The sequence below is a fragment of the Coregonus clupeaformis genome, unplaced genomic scaffold, assembly GCF_020615455.1.
Source record: "Coregonus clupeaformis isolate EN_2021a unplaced genomic scaffold, ASM2061545v1 scaf1068, whole genome shotgun sequence".
NCBI classification, from domain to species: domain Eukaryota; kingdom Metazoa; phylum Chordata; class Actinopteri; order Salmoniformes; family Salmonidae; genus Coregonus; species Coregonus clupeaformis.
Window position 1 is genome coordinate 140,948 of NW_025534522.1, and position 16,553 is coordinate 157,500.

General features: G+C 38.5%; 1 protein-coding gene and 2 long non-coding RNA genes across 4 annotated transcripts in view; 1 reads left to right on the forward strand and 2 right to left on the reverse strand.

The window, feature by feature from the left end:
* Positions 1-8,633: 8,633 nt before the first annotated feature.
* LOC121561379 lies at positions 8,634-10,622 on the reverse strand. Of its 2 annotated transcripts, XR_005999233.2 has the most exons (4): positions 10,262-10,622; positions 9,402-10,065; positions 9,128-9,199; positions 8,634-8,930 (listed from the first exon to the last, which is right to left on the reverse strand). It is a non-coding gene; the product is annotated as an uncharacterized LOC121561379 (long non-coding RNA). The 2 variants fall into 2 exon arrangements; XR_005999232.2 differs by having other exon boundaries at positions 9,402-10,622.
* A 1,044-nt stretch (positions 10,623-11,666) lies between these two features.
* LOC123486210 lies at positions 11,667-16,294 on the reverse strand. The gene is made up of 3 exons (XR_006659285.1): positions 16,022-16,294; positions 15,895-15,915; positions 11,667-11,812 (listed from the first exon to the last, which is right to left on the reverse strand). It is a non-coding gene; the product is annotated as an uncharacterized LOC123486210 (long non-coding RNA).
* A 36-nt stretch (positions 16,295-16,330) lies between these two features.
* Positions 16,331-16,553, forward strand: part of LOC123486213 (histone H4-like) — a 606-nt gene continuing 383 nt past the window's right edge. The window contains exons 1-2 of the mRNA XM_045217472.1: positions 16,331-16,336; positions 16,518-16,553. The exon at positions 16,518-16,553 is cut by the window's right edge and continues 383 nt beyond it. Coding sequence (XP_045073407.1) covers positions 16,331-16,336; positions 16,518-16,553 — 42 coding nt within the window. The remainder of the gene's footprint in view (positions 16,337-16,517) is intronic.

Sequence of the window (16,553 nt, forward strand, 5' to 3'; positions counted from 1 at the left end):
TGGGTACGATGGAAAAAGAGTATCTCCTGAATCTCCAACACAGACAGAAGTGGACCAAAGATCGCAGAAATGCAAAGGTCGGTGACATTGTTCTGTTACAAGATGCTGCCACACCACGAAACCAATGGAAGCTAGCAAGAGTCATCGAGGTCTATCCTGGAAGTGATGAAAGAGTGAGGAGACTCAAGTTACTCATCAGTGACTCCTCCCCTGGATGGAAGAGGAAAGCGTACAGCCAAACCTGTTTACCTGGAGAGACCCATTCAGAAAACAGTTACATTGCTAGAAGCAGACTGATGGTTCTATCATACACTCACACACAGTTTATTAGTTGTTTATTAGGACAGAGTTTCATTTTATTTATTCATGCAGTAGGTTTGTCTCCAAGTTTTAAGAAATCACTTGTGATTTGGTGGGAGTGTAACTGCCTCTGTCGCCAGTTTATTTCATGTATTTGCACTTTTTATTATTTAATTTCTTCTGAATTGTACGTTTACAGCAAGACGGAACTAATTATTGGTTCCGCCCGAGTGTTGTCACCGAGCGCCTTTAGCGACGCACCGAGAAACTTTACCGCCAAAAGCGAATTATTTTTCCACTGTTATCGTGTTTAAGTGCATACTTACAAAGAAAGTATACAGAAGAAGATAAAGGACATTTAAAAGGATGTTTAGTACCTCTGTGTGATAAGCAGCAATGAGGTTTGTTGACTACTTATTTTGCAATGAGGGTGTTTGTGTTTACGTGCGTCAGGTTTGGTGTAAAATATACATAAAGTGGCTAGCTGTATGAGCTTGATTATAACGCCAGATGTGTGAGACATGCATATGGCATTATTTTGTTAATGTATTTTTTCTTTCTTTAAACCAGTTCTCACGGGTTAACCAGCATTAAAGCCCTGTATTCAAATCAAGATCTCTTGCCTCATGCCTGTCACTGGAGGAGCTACACAGTTAGACAGACATACAGTAGGTCAACTACATGGTACTGTAATACTGTTAGACAGACATACAGTAGGTCAACTACATGGTACTGTAATACTGTTAGACAGACATACAGTAGATCAACTACATGGGACTGTAATACTGTTAGACAGACATACAGTAGGTCAACTACATGGTACTGTAATACTGTTAGACAGACATACAGTAGGTCAACTACATGGTACTGTAATACTGTTAGACAGACATACAGTAGGTCAACTACATGGTACTGTAATACTCAGTTAGACAGACATACAGTAGGTCAACTACATGGTACTGTAATACTCAGTTAGACAGACATACAGTAGGTCAACTACATGGTACTGTAATACTGTTAGACAGACATACAGTAGGTCAACTACATGGTACTGTAATACTCAGTTAGACAGACATACAGTAGGTCAACTACATGGTACTGTAATACTCAGTTAGACATGGATGAAGAAGACTGACGTTATTTCTATTGAGATATATTCATCTGACTATATTATAATCTCCCTGTAACTTAGAAAGTGTCATGTATCATTTGTATTTGTGTGGATGATGTTATGATGTTAAGAATGTATTTCTATGTATGTTGTTCTTAGTAGCATGTCTAAGAGGATGGGGATATTTGAAAATGATGTGTACAAGGGTGTCATTTAAACAATAGGGAGGTTCTATGTGGGATTTTTCCTTATATATCAGTAAGATTTGGACTACATAGATTCTCTCAGCATGAATATATAGTAGTTCATCATGTATCTATCTTTTACTCAGACCGACTACATAGAGGTTTGAGAGGTTTGATGGTGCGTGAGCTAAGTGACTGAGAATGTATAACTTTGTTGATTTAAATATATTGAGAATCTGGTTGGATTCAGGTAGAGAAGGTAGAGGAGGATGAATTCTCAGTTATCTAGAATAGTTTAGACTCTAAACATATATCTATACTACTGATTGGAGAACATTTTATTTTATATGAAGTTTTATGTGAATTGTTTGGGTTAAGTGATAGTATATAAACTGAGAGATTTCCTTTGTTCAGGAGTTCGGATGACAAGAGGCAAAGCACGCTCCTTTTCTTTTTTTTAAATATTTTTTTTTGGGGGGTAGATCAGCTTAATATTGCAGATAGATTGTATCTTCTATCAATGTAATTGTCTGCATCACTTCCAATCCCCCATGTTTTTATATATATATACTCCCCTTTATTACTTTCCAACCCCGCCACCCTTTCCCTACTTTGGGTAAACTAGTGAACAACAATGCTTAGGCCTCTACTTCCAGCTTATACTTACTATCTATATTTTATGGACACAGTCAATTTTACAATAATTATATTTTGTTTTTTCTCCTGATCTTCTTCTACTCTCAACCTCTCCGATCATTTTCATGAGGTCCATCCTATTTGCTTCTATATTCCATATCTTTCTAACTGTGCTCTTTCCCAAAAGCTCCCAACATACAACCTATATACTTATTATGGACACAGTATGCTTACATTATTAGTTATCTTGTTATTATTTGTTGTTAGTTGTTATTAGTCCCATCCTTCAATTCCATTCAACACCTCCCATCTATCTCTTAACACCATCCATATAGGATTTCTATTTGCCATATATATTTTAACTGTACTGTGATGTTTTACAAAAGTTCTGAACCTTTCTATTCTCATTGTTTCTACAGATTGTGAATTAAAAATAAACAGTTTTGCTAAAAGTATTATTATATTATTGACCGATTGACTATGACTTTTCAGATCACCCAGTAATACTATCTGCAAGGTTAGCTCCAGGTAAATATTGCAATCCTTTAGCCATTCCTGGACCTGTGTCCAAAAACAAGCTACAAATGGACAGTACCAAAACAAATGATCCAATGATTCTGTCTTCAGCAAAATCTGCAGAGCTGGGAAGATTGTATCCCCATATAAATAACATTCTATTGGTAGCAAGAATTTTATATAATACTTTAAATTGAAAGATTCAAATTTTTGAATCCGGTGTCGTTTTGCGTATCAGTTCATAAACACTATAACATGGGATCGGTACGTCAAAATTCTCTTCCCAACTATTTTGCAATCTATATGGGACGGCTGTCAATCCTTTGGTCCTTAAATGAAACTGATATACTTTTTTATTTATCACAGTTTTCCTTAACCAATTATGTTCTTTAATGCAAGGCCGACAGACAAGTTCCTTACTTTCTCCCCCTTCCACTTTCCTCTTCCATTTTTGCGGTAAGGCTGCAATTATTCTGTTGTAATTTTGGGTAGAGCAGACATTTCCAAATGTTTTTGTTAGCTGCATGTGCGACAACTCCACCAGTCCTACCGATGATATCATTTACGAAGATTATACCTTTTTTTAAGCATTTTGTCAAAAAAAAAGGTTTTTTGTCAATTAGTATATTTGAGTTTAACCACAATATTTGTTGCATTATTTGTTCTGTCGTTTCTGGAGGATTAAATTGAAATGGCAACCAACTTTCTATGGCTTGTTTTAGAAATAGTGATATTTGGGAGATGATTTCCTTTTCAAATAACTGAAAGTGAGAGGTTGTAATCTGAATAAAGGGGAAAAGGCCATTCTTGAACAATGGGTGAGACAATCTTACTAATTTGCTAGAGAACCAGTTCGGATTTAAGTATAACTTTTGTATGACTGAAGCTTTTAGTGATAGGTCTAATGCTTTAATATTTCATAATTTCTGTCCTCCGAATTCATATTCATTATATGAATTGGCCCGTTTAATTTTGTTTGGCTTGCCGTTCCAAATTAAATGGAATATTTTTTTCTCATAGAATTTAAAAAACTGTTCGCTAGGCGTAGGCAAGACCATAAGCAAATACAGTGGGGAGAACAAGTATTTGATACACTGCCAATTTTGCAGGTTTTCCTACTTACAAAGCATGTAGAGGTCTGTAATTTTTATCATAGGTACACTTCAACTGTGAGAGACGGAATCTAAAACAAAAATCCAGAAAATCACATTGTATGATTTTTAAGTAATTAATTTGCATTTTATTGCATGACATAAGTATTTGATACATCAGAAAAGCAGAACTTAATATTTGGTACAGAAACCTTTGTTTGCAATTACAGAGATCATACGTTTCCTGTAGGTCTTGACCAGGTTTGCACACACTGCAGCAGGGATTTTGGCCCACTCCTCCATACAGACCTTCTCCAGATCCTTCAGGTTTCGGGGCTGTTGCTGGGCAATACGGACTTTCAGCTCCCTCCAAAGATTTTCTATTAGGTTCAGGTCTGGAGACTAGCTAGGCCACTCCAGGACCTTGAGATGCTTCTTACGGAGCCACTCCTTAGTTGCCCTGGCTGTGTGTTTCGGTCGTTGTCATGCTGGAAGACCCAGCCACGACCCATCTTCAATGCTCTTGCTGAGGGAAGGAGGTTGTTGGCCAAGATCTCGCGATACATGGCCCCATCCATCCTCCCCTCAATACGGTGCAGTCGTTCTGTCCCCTTTGCAGAAAAGCATCCCCAAAGAATGATGTTTCCACCTCCATGCTTCACGGTTGGGATGGTGTTCTTGGGGTTGTACATATCCTTCTTCATCCTCCAAACACGGCGAGTGGAGTTTAGACCAAAAAGCTCTATTTTTGTCTCATCAGACCACATGACATTCTCCCATTCCTCCCTCTGGATCATCCAGATGGTCATTGGCAAACTCAGACGGGCCTGGAAATGTGCTGGCTTGAGCAGGGGGGACCTTGCGTGCGCTGCAGGATTTAATCCATGACGGCGTAGTGTGTTACTAATGGTTTTCTTTGAGACTGTGGTCCCAGCTCTCTTCAGGTCATTGACCAGGTCCTGCCGTGTAGTTCTGGCCTGATCCCTCACCTTCCTCATGATCATTGATGCCCCATGAGGTGAGATCTTGCATGGAGCCCCAGACCGAGGGTGATTGACCGTCATCTTGAACTTCTTCCATTTTCTAATAATTGCGCCAACAGTTGTTGCCTTCTCACCAAGCTGCTTGCCTATTGTCCTGTAGCCCATCCCAGCCTTGTGCAGGTCTACAATTTTATCCCTGATGTCCTTACACAGCTCTCTGGTCTTGGCCATTGTGGAGAGGTTGGAGTCTGTTTGATTGAGTGTGTGGACAGGTGTCTTTTATACAGATAATGAGTTCAAACAGGTGCAGTTAATTCAGGTAATGAGTGGAGAACAGGAGGGCTTCTTAAAGAAAAACCAGTAGGTCTGTGAGAGCCGGAATTCTTACTGGTTGGTAGGTGATCAAATACTTATGTCATGCAATAAAATGCAAATTAATTACTTAAAAATCATACAATGTGATTTTCTGGATTTTTGTTTTAGATTCCATCTCTCACAGTTGAAGTGTACCTATGATAAAAATTACAGACCTCTACATGCTTTGTAAGTAGGAAAACCTGCAAAATCGGCAGTGTATCAAATACTTGTTCTCCCCACTGTATATATTCAATCACAAGGGTGCACTAATGAGCTATGAATTTAAAAAAATAATAATAATAGAGGACTACTTAAATAATATTATTTCAGTGTAGATAAGGGAAGGCCAGTTTAAAATGAAAACATGCCAGCCAGACAAGCCAGTGTATGAATCAAATGTATTTGCATATGAATGGAGTGGAAATTAGCCTAATTGGTAACAAATATGACGTGGGGAAAAGTCAGGCTCCTAGTCAGGCTATTGTTTTTCAAATCCAGATTAAATATGTGTATCAAATCTGTAGGCGATTGTGGGCCAAATCAATGACAAACGGCTGAAATGTTCAGGCTTCATCATGATCTGTGATCATAACAGGCTGGGGTGTTTTCGGTTCCGTTTAGACTAAGGATATGCGTAAGAACACAACTGCACTGAAATGAATAGGCGGATTCAATGGGATTGTCCTGAATAAGAACGTTGTTATCTGATAAACTGTTTGGTCTATGCATATACCCATACCGATTCTATCGTTTTGGTATTTTGCGGTAGGCATAGCCTACCACTAATATTATATATTGCGGAGTTTTTAATAAACCAACCACATTTTCCTGTGATGTTGAGGCTGAGCAAGACCTTCGATAGGCTAGTAGACTATGCGGAAATAATCGTGGAGTGAATTATTGTTATAGCATAGATCGCTTTATATAATCTATAAGACCGTTTTTTCTAAGGCTCAGCAAACAAGGGGTAGCATATGCTTTTTGAACCTCTCTATAACAAGGGTTAGGCCTATATCCTCACCCCCTCAATTCGAGCCCTGCTTTTAAGCATAGGACATCTCCACAGAAATGTATAGCCTAAGGATTGCATGGTGACATTGATTGTGTTTGTTAAACCGGTCAACTGGGAACTCAGGGGGGAAAATGAGGTCAAATAATGACATCAGTGATTTTCAGGTCATTGAAAGATGACAGAGTTTCTGAATGGGAATTCCGGGTTGGATGACCGGTCAACAACAACAAAAATCCCGGTCTGAGCTCGTTTTTCCCCGAATTCCCAGTTGTCTTGAACGCACTGAAGGCGGCGGTCAGAGATTGCCGAGTTGTTTTGAATACGCCAACAGAGACCTAGGTTACCACTTATTTCTGAATAGGGCTACCTCCAACAAATAAGCCCTTGTGTCTGTATTGATGTGAGAAATAGGCATATCTACACAGTAATGGTGGCTGGCTGCGACATCAACTAGCCTAATCATTTTTCTATTGAGGTGAAATGCCTATTTTTTCTAAATCAAAAAACAGAAATTGATTAGATTTTTTACAAAATCATGAATATGTAGAGGTTTGTAAAAATTCCCTGTCTTAGGTCAGTTAGGATCACCACTTTATTTTAAGAATGTTTGTAAGGCGTTCATGGTGAGCTCTTTAATAATAAACCAAACAGACGCTTAAACTAACACGTGACGCGTAATGCCCCGTTACACTAGCACGCGAAACCGCGCAGTGAAACGTCGCATTTTCAATGGAAGGAAATTGGTGAGAAGCGGAAAGAGCGGTGGACCTTTTGGCGGCGCGAAGGAGGCGGTGAAAAAGTTAAACTTTTTGCCAACTTTATGCAAATCACCAGCGGCGGACCGCTGAGCGATGACCAATCATATCGAGTGGTTCCCATGACGACTTTGACGCTATGCGACCCAAGGCTGAGAGACTTTCTTCAGCAAAGATGGCTGACAAAAATACTTGGATGGAAGCAAACATAAGTAATTATAACATCATAACGAATCATGCAAAAACATTTACAGTTGCGAGGAATATGTTAGTTAATGTAGAGACAAAACGATTATGCATATTTTTTGGTCATAAAGTTAATTTACGAAAATCGCTATTTAGCAAGTTATCTGACTAGCTAACATTAGCCAGCTAGCTGGCTAGCTTTATGGGTGTTGTGACGCGAGAATGAAATTGTAATTCTGAAAACCAGGCTGTCGTCTTGTGAAACTGTGGATGTAAAAAATCTACCTAGCTAAAGCATTTACTGCAAATTGAATGTAGAATTTTGTAAACTTGCCTTGCTGATATTTGCAATGCAATGCAGCTGAAGTAACGTAGCGAACTATTTTCTTGCTTATTGTGTAGTGGAGGATAAATATACCTGTATGCCTATGGATCTGTAGCTAGTAGCTGATCTGTGTATGTGGACCCTAAAACGTTTGGTGTAAATATTAGTTCAGAACCTAGCTATGAACCTCAGCTATCATAGCCGGTTGGATCAACTTCAAAACAGTCTGAATGACATTAATGAAGCCTATGGATTGAGTAGAATGTAATATAACTTTGTGCCAAGGATGCAAGTCTTATATACATGTAGTTATTACCATGCATGAGATCCCCACATAGTATTCTGGACATTGAATATATTCACTGATCATGTACTCTACCTTGGCAAATAAAGGTGCAGTTCAGGTATGAATGCCTGTGAAACATCCTTTTTCAGTCATATCCAATACCTGGAGGATCAAACTCCAGTCTTTTTATTAACACTTTGTCTGAATGTATGTATTACAATTATACACTTCAACAGTGTTTACCAATCCTGGGACATCAATGGTTACACATTGGAACTATGCAATAGACTACAAACATGATTTAACTAGTTAAAGGCTGATTTGTAATTCATATATACAGAAACAGAATTTTAAAAACAGTACACTACACTTCCTATGCATCATGTAAATACTCTCAAACTGGTTCATCTCACTAAACCGGTTCATCTCACCATCTAATTTCCTTCATCTGCATTGATCTGAGGACACTGGATAGGTGTAGTATTTCATCAAATGAGACTTAATTTCAACCAGTAGAGAATGTGAAACGCTTTATTGAAAGAAGTTCATTATCCAAGTGTTAGAAACACATAATACATGCATTATAAATATAATTGTAAAATATATTCTAAATAGAAGTTAAATCTGTACTTCAATGCACATCTGGTGTGCATTATAAAAACAGAGGAAGAAAGAGGAGGTGGGGAGAGAGGTGGGAGAAAGAGGAGGTGGGGAGAGAGGTGGGAGAAAGAGGAGGTGGGGAGAGAGGTGGGAGAAAGAGGAGGTGGGGAGAGGTGGGAGAAAGAGGAGGTGGGGAGAGAGGTGGGAGAAAGAGGAGGTGGGGAGAGAGGTGGGAGAAAGAGGAGGTGGGGAGAGAGGTGGGAGAGAGGAGGTGGGGAGAGAGGTGGGAGAAAGAGGAGGTGGGGAGAGAGGTGTGAGAAAGAGTGTCAAAGACAGAAAGGGAAAGCGGTAAGAATAGAGGAGCAGGGAAGACAGCATATGATTAATGAATCACAGTGCTACTAGGAAAGACAGCATATGATTAATGAATTACAGTGCTACCCTAATATTCTCTCAGGTCATCACAATTCCATAATAGTGTCTCTAGCGGTGTCTCCTAACAGCCTTGGGCCCCCAGTTGGCCAGAAGGTGATCTTAAGAGCGGGTGAGATGGACTGGACTGGAGTTTGGCACCCATCAAAACATACCTGCAGACGAGAGACAGATGGAGAGAGAGATGGCATGTTATTCTAACACTGTCAGTCATCATCATCATCATCAGGAGGTGAAATGCAAAACTGACCTTGTATCATTATCTCTGGGACTACTACATCTATATCTGTATTTCAATGTAAAGCATCTCTTTAATAATACTCCCTGTTGACCCGACCAAGTGACCTCTCACCTCTGATCATGCTGTGCCCTCTGTGTAGCCAGTTCAGATGCGGGAGGGGTTCACCGACACAGCTGATATCACCTAGAGGATTTAGGGAGAAGGGGGGAGGGATGAAGTGAAGGAGAGAGACTGTTATTGAGACAATGTTCAACAGGAATCTCTGTGTGTGGCCTCACCTGGTGTCCACACTAAGTGGCTGCAGAATACTTTATACTGGAAAACATGCACAGACACAGGAGGACAAACAATACAGTGTAGTTATATAAATAATGGAGTGTCTTACTATTCTCCATGGTTGGTCCTCTGGCCTGTCCTTTTGGAGGTGGAAGGAGCCACAGTTCTACACCTGAGCCTGCTTACTGCACAATCCATCAATCAGATTGAGTGTGTAGGTGTGGGTTATAGGGTGTCTAATTGTTTTCAATACGGGTGACTCTTAAAAGAGCCTGTTTTGATTTTGTACTGACATCCTCACCTGAGAAGTAGAACTCAAAAGGAGAGAAACTGGGAATGTAATAACTGCAGTTAACGAAGCTAAAGTCAATGGAAGAATACTCTTATTGCAATGTGGATGGCTCTTAAAAGAGCCTTTGGTTGTGCATAGTGTAGTCTATGGTGTTGCCAGGGAACAGCACCCTCTTCAAAGAAGTAGGAGGTGAAGATCTCCCGCACACGGATTGCCTCTCATGCTGCGTTGTTGGCCCCCATCCTGGTAACATCCTGCAGAGCAGCAGACCTCTCCTCTGGCACACGGTGGCGAGCTGCAGGTCCCCTCCTGGTCCTCGCGTCCATCCTCATGATAGTTATGCAGGACACAGGAAGCCTTCACACACAGGCCTGAATTCCCCCAGGAGGCAGTCCCAGTTGGCCCTGGTCACCCAACCTTGCAGTGCCCTACACAGTAACTGAAGGCAATCGTTTTGAAGGAATCTCCAGTTACAAGGTATCTGCAGGAATATGGAAGATAATGTCATTATTAGACTTTTTACATCACCAGGTCATTGTGGATTACTAAAGAATCATATCCCTTATAACAAATCATGATAACATTGGATAGATAGATAGATGCATGTGCACACACACGTGCATGTGACAATAGCAGGATCATATCAAGGATAGAATCACAAATGAACACATAAATACCACTTGAAGCTTGATCATTTGAACCAGCTGTGTAGTGCTAAGGCAAAAAAACCGTGCAACCCCTTCGAGTCCCCAGGACCACAACAGAGAACCACTGCTCTTCATCGGGACCTCTTCATCTGCAGACAGGCTTTCACTGCTCTCTGGACCTGAGGACAGAAAACCTCACCAGAAACAGACTTCACTATACTAAAATTAGACCGCACTGAATATTATGTTACTGTTATCTCCCTCCTCACTTCTAGGGACTGGAACTACACAACAGAACCTGCCCTCTCCAGAACAGCCTACTCTCTCACTTTGACAGATGGGGCTGCTATCCTTTCACCCTCCTCCATGGCTGTTAGCTAGCTACCTACAAATGCATTTGGGATAAAAAAAAAAAATGACAGTGATAAATACATCAAGTTAGCTAGCTAATATGAAGTTAGGTAGCTGGTCAAATGTAATTCACTTAGCTAGCTATCTATACAGTATGTAAAGTCGGCTAGATAGCTAGCTACGTTAGCAGCTCATTTGAGTTAGCATGCACTGTAGCTAGTTAGCTAATAATACATCGTTTTTTTTTTTACATTTTCAAAATGTATTTACTTACTTGAATAGGTTCACCCAGCCATGTGGACGATTGGAAACAGGACAGCAAAGTTCGTTGTTACCAGAGCGGTTTAGAGCATATTACTACTATTTACCTGTGAATAACCAGACCTTCATTCAAACTTGCTATGCTGAATTCTTGACGCACAGTCGAACATGCTGCCAGCAAGCGGGCCAACGCACGGAGCATTACAAGCTAACCTGGCCGAACGCTCGTTGCAAAATAAATGTACACACACACGTTATTCAATCATTTCACCCACAGTGTTAGCGAGCGTCTACGTGGCCAGGCGCTAAAATAAAACTCGGTTCTATTTGTGACTCTCGACCCGCTGCAAGTCCTCTCCTCTCCCATCTCCTCATTGGTTTTTAGGAGCATCTACCGACGTGGGTGATTGAAAGATGAACTGAGGTCCGCACTCCAGTCCAGTTGGTGGTGGTAATGCACCTTAAAGTTGGTTGCCAACCGACATATAAAGTCCAAAGAAGAAGCCGCAAACATGTCTCTATGACATTTAGAATAAGAAATCAGGTCGGCTCTATATGTGGTAACTATATCTGAAACATTCCACAACGTTTTGCGACTGAACGTTGCCTTTACATTTACATTTTAGTCATTTAGCAGACGCTCTTATCCAGAGCGACTTACAGTTAGTGAGTGCATACATTTTCATACTGGGTATATTCATCAGGAACCAAACGGAAACAAAGCGGCCGAAACAGGGAGGGACTAACCTGAACTTGTCCAGTTTGAAACGGTATTTTTTGTTAAAGGTATAGCTACACACCAGGTCACTGCAGCAGTACGAGATATATTTCTGGGACTCGAGGTAAGAGTTTTCTAACAATCGATCATAATAACGTGGTAAGGGTTTTCTAACTATCACTCCCTCCAGGAAATACACGACGCCGCTGTTCTGGTCACTGATGGATTTATTCTTCTACTAAATTCTCCACCTATAAACAGATATGGCTCATTAACCTTTACGGACCAAATAATGATGATCCACAATTCTTTGACAATATATATAATAAATTATCAAGCCTGCAAGCAACTCAAGACAATATTATTATGGTGGGGGATTATAATACTGTTTTAAATAGCTCAATGGACCGTAAAGGAAATCACACCACAAACAATCACCCACATGCTCTTAAGGAAATTGTGAATGTCATGGATACATTAGAACTAGTAGATATATGGAGGCTTAAATATACTGATCTAGTGAGATATACATGGCGGAGACTGAATCAAGCTAGTCGTCTTGACTTCTTTCTTATCTCATTCTCGTTGGCACCAAAAGTAAAAAAAGTGTTGATAGGGGACAGAATGCGGTCAGACCATCATGTAATAGGCATATATATTACTCTTACTGAATTTCCACGTGGCGAGGATATTGGAAATTTAATCAAAGCCTATTGGATGATAATTTATTTATAATTAGAACAAAGGAATTTATAACTGATTTTTTTCCAACATAACATAGGTACAGCGAATCCCCTTATTGTATGGGACACCTTTAAATGTGCCTTTAGAGGCCATGCAATTCAGTACTCATCTCAAAACAAAAGCAATTTAGGTCAAAAGAGTTTATACTAAGAAAGGAAATAGAAAGTCTAACAGAACAGATAGATGGCAATAAAAACTGTAACATAGAGGCTCAGAATAAATTAGAGGAAAAACAAAAAGAAATGGAGAAACTTATTCAAGAAAGATCAAGTGTAACATATTATAAAAAATAAAGCAAACTGGATGGAATATGGGGAAAAATGCACAAAATTATTTTTTAATCTTCAACATAGGAATGCTACCAAAAGAACTTAATGAAACTGGTTACAATTGACGGAGTCACCATGATTCACCAAATGACATTTGAAGGAAGAAACAAAGTACTTTAAGCATATGTTTTCTTTTCAGTCGCCTCCATCTCCTCTAACTGAAGCTAATTGTAGAGATTTTTTTTCTATTGCTATGTCAAATTAACAGCCACACAGAAAGACTCATGTGAAGGTGAAATTACAGAGGAGGAACTTCTGGATGCAATTAAAGACTTTAAGTCTGGGAAAACTCCAGGGTTGGATGGCATACCAGTCGAGGTATACCAAACCCTTTTTGATATACTAAGAGGACCGTTATTAGCATGCTTTAACCACTCCTATGTAAATGGTAGATTATCTGACACTCAAGAAGAAGGACTGATCTCATTATTACTGAAACAGGATACAAGTGGAAAATATAAAGATCCAGTCCATTTACAAAATTGGAGGCCCCTTACACTTTAGTGTTGTGATGCAAAAATCCTAGCAAAATGTATAGCGCATAGAATTAAAAAGGTATTGCCGGATATTATTCATTCTAATCAGACAGGTTTTTTACATGGAAGATACATTGGAGATAATATAAGGCAAGTATTGGAAACATTAGAACACTATGGAAAATATGGGGGAAACCAGGCCTGCTATTCATAGCAGACTTCGAAAAGGCATTTGATAAAGTTCGACTGGGGTTTATATATAAATGCCTGGAGCATTTCAATTTTGGAGAATCTCTTATAAAATGGGTCAAAATCATGTATAGTAACCCTAGGTGTAAAATAGTAAATAATGGCTATTTCTCTGAAAGTTTTAAACTGTCAAGAGGAGTGAAACAAGGTTGTCCACTATCGGCATATCTATTTATTGTGGCCATCGAGATGTTAGCGATTAAAATCAGATCTAATAATAATATCAGAGGATTAGAAATAAAGACCTTAAAAACAAAGGTGTCATTGTACGCTGATGATTCATGTTTTTTTTAAATCCACAACTAGAATCCCTCCACAGCCTCATAGAGGATCTAGATACATTTTCTAACCTCTCTGGATTACAACCAAATTATGACAAATGTACTATATTACGTATTGGATCACTAAAAAATACAATTTTACATTACCATGTAGTTTACCAATAAAATGGTCTGATGGTGATGTGGATATACTCGGAATACATATCCCAAAGGAAATAAATGATCTCACTTCAATAAATTTTAATAGAAAATTAGCAAAAATAGATAAGATCTTACTACCATGGAAAGGAAAATACCTGTCAATTTGTGGAAAAATCACCCTGATTAACCTCATTAGTATTATCACAGTTTACCTATTTGCTTATGGTCTTGCCTACGCCTAGCGAACAGTTTTTAAATTATATGGAAAAAAATATTCAATTTTTATTTTGAACGGCAAGCCAGACAAAATTAAAAGAGCATATTTATATAATGAATATGAATTCGGAGGACAGAAATTATTAAATATTAAAGCATTAGACCTATCACTAAAAGCTTCAGTCTTACAAAAGTTATACTTAAATCCGAACTGGTTCTCAAGCAAATTAGTAAGATTGTCTCACCCAATGTTCAAGAAAGGCCTTTTTCCCTTTATTCAGATTACAACCTCACACTTTCAGTTATTTGAAAAGAAATAATCTCCCAAATGTCACTATTTCTAAAACAAGCCATAGAAAGTTGGTTGCAATTTCAATTTAATCCTCCAGAAACGAACAGAACAAATAATGCAACAAATATTGTGGTTAAATTCAAATATACTAATTGACAAAAAACCTTTATTTTTTGACAGAATGTTTAAAAAAGGTATAATCTTTGTAAATGATATCATCGGTAGGACTGGTGGAGTTATGACGCACATGCAGCTAACAAAAACATATGGAAATGTCTGCTCTACCCAAAATTACAACCAAATAATGGCAGCATTACACGCAAAAATGGAAGAGGAAAGTGGAAGGGGGGGAAAGTAAGGAACTTGTCTGTCGGCCTTGCATTAAAGAACATAATTGGTTAAGGAAAACTGTGATAAATAAAAAAATATATCAGTTTCACTTAAGGACCAAAGGATTGACAGCCGTCCCATATAGATTGCAAAATAGTTGGGAAGAGATCTTTGATGTACCGATCCCATGGCATAGTGTTTATGAACTGACACGCAAAAACGACACCGGATTCAAAATTAGAATCTTTCAATTTAAATTATTATATAAAATCCTTGCTACCAATAGAATGTTATTTATATGGGGATACAATCTTCCCAGCTCTGCAGATTTTGCTGTGAAGAGACGGAATCATTGGACCATTTGTTTTGGTTCTGTCCATTTGTAGCTTGTTTTTGGACACTGGTCCAGGAATGGCTAAAGGATTGCAATATTTACCTGGAACTAACCTTGCAGATAGCATTACTGGGTGATCTGAAAGAGTCATAGTCAATCAATCAATAATATAATAATACTTTTAGCAAAGCTGTTTATTTTTAACTCTCAATCTGTAGAAGCAATGAGAATAGAAAGGTTCAGAACTTTTGTAAAACATCACAGTACGGTTGAAATATATATGGCAAATAGAAATCCGATATGGATGGTGTTAAGAGATAGATGGGAGGTATTGAATAGAGTTGAAGGATGGGACTAATAACAAATAACAACAAATAATAACAAAGATAGCTAATAATGTAAAGCATACTGTGTCCATAATAAGTATAGGCTGTATGTTGGGAGCTTTTGGGAAAGAGCACAGTTAGAAAGATATGGCATATAGAAGCAAACCGGATGGACATCATGAAAACGATCGGAGGAGGTTGAGAGTAGAAGTAGTTCAGAGCAAAAAAATAAATAAATAATAATAATAATAATGATATATATGTATGTATGTATGTATATGTATATATATATGTATATATATAATAGAATTATTGTAAAATTAACTGTGTCCATAAGGTGTAGATAGTAAGTATAGACCGGAAGTAGAGGCCTGGCATTGTTGTTCACTAATTTACTCCAAGTAGGGAAAGGATGGTGGGGTTGAAAGTAATAAAGGGGGTATATATATAAAAAAATATATATATAAAAAAAAAAAAAAACATGGGGGATTGGAAGTGATGCAGACAATTACATTGATAGAAGATACAATCTATCAGCAATATTAAGCTGATCCATTCCCCCGAAAAAAAAAAAATAATAATAATAATAATAATAAAAAATAAAAAATTCTCCACCGTCATCAATCCACCGTCGAACTGTTTACATACATTTCAACACATGTACAAAACACAAGTTGGCGTTCACGTTACAGAAACCTTGCACGTAAATATGCGCGACAAATATTTAACATAATGAACATACCTCGCTGGCTGCACACAACTGAGAGGGAAATGGGTCCACTTAGAAACAAGAATACTTGTAAATAAACACGTCGTTAATTTAACTTATCTTTCAGAGTACTAAACTTTACCGCCGCTACTTTACCGCGATGTCTGGAACTTGTCACCACTAAAAGCGTCCCAACAAAACATAGAATGTACAGATAGTTCCTATCACATAAATACAAGTGAAATCAATATTCAAAATACAAGTTGTACAAATAATAATGATATTATGTAAAACCTATTAATAATGACATGAATAACATTAATAATGACATGAATAACATTTATGGCAGTTAAACTTTGAAAGTCCCATGTTGCAGTGCTGCTGAGAGACTCATGCAGAGGCCCAAACTTTACAGTGGAGCACGGAGGCCATCTTGTGGTTAAATTTGGGTACTGCACACCATGGTTATTTGCTCTTTAGAGAGAGCATATAACAGAGGCGCGCTTTCTGTGCCACTGGCCTCAATCAGGTCGGCCAAACGCAGATAATAGCGCACCGTGCACCA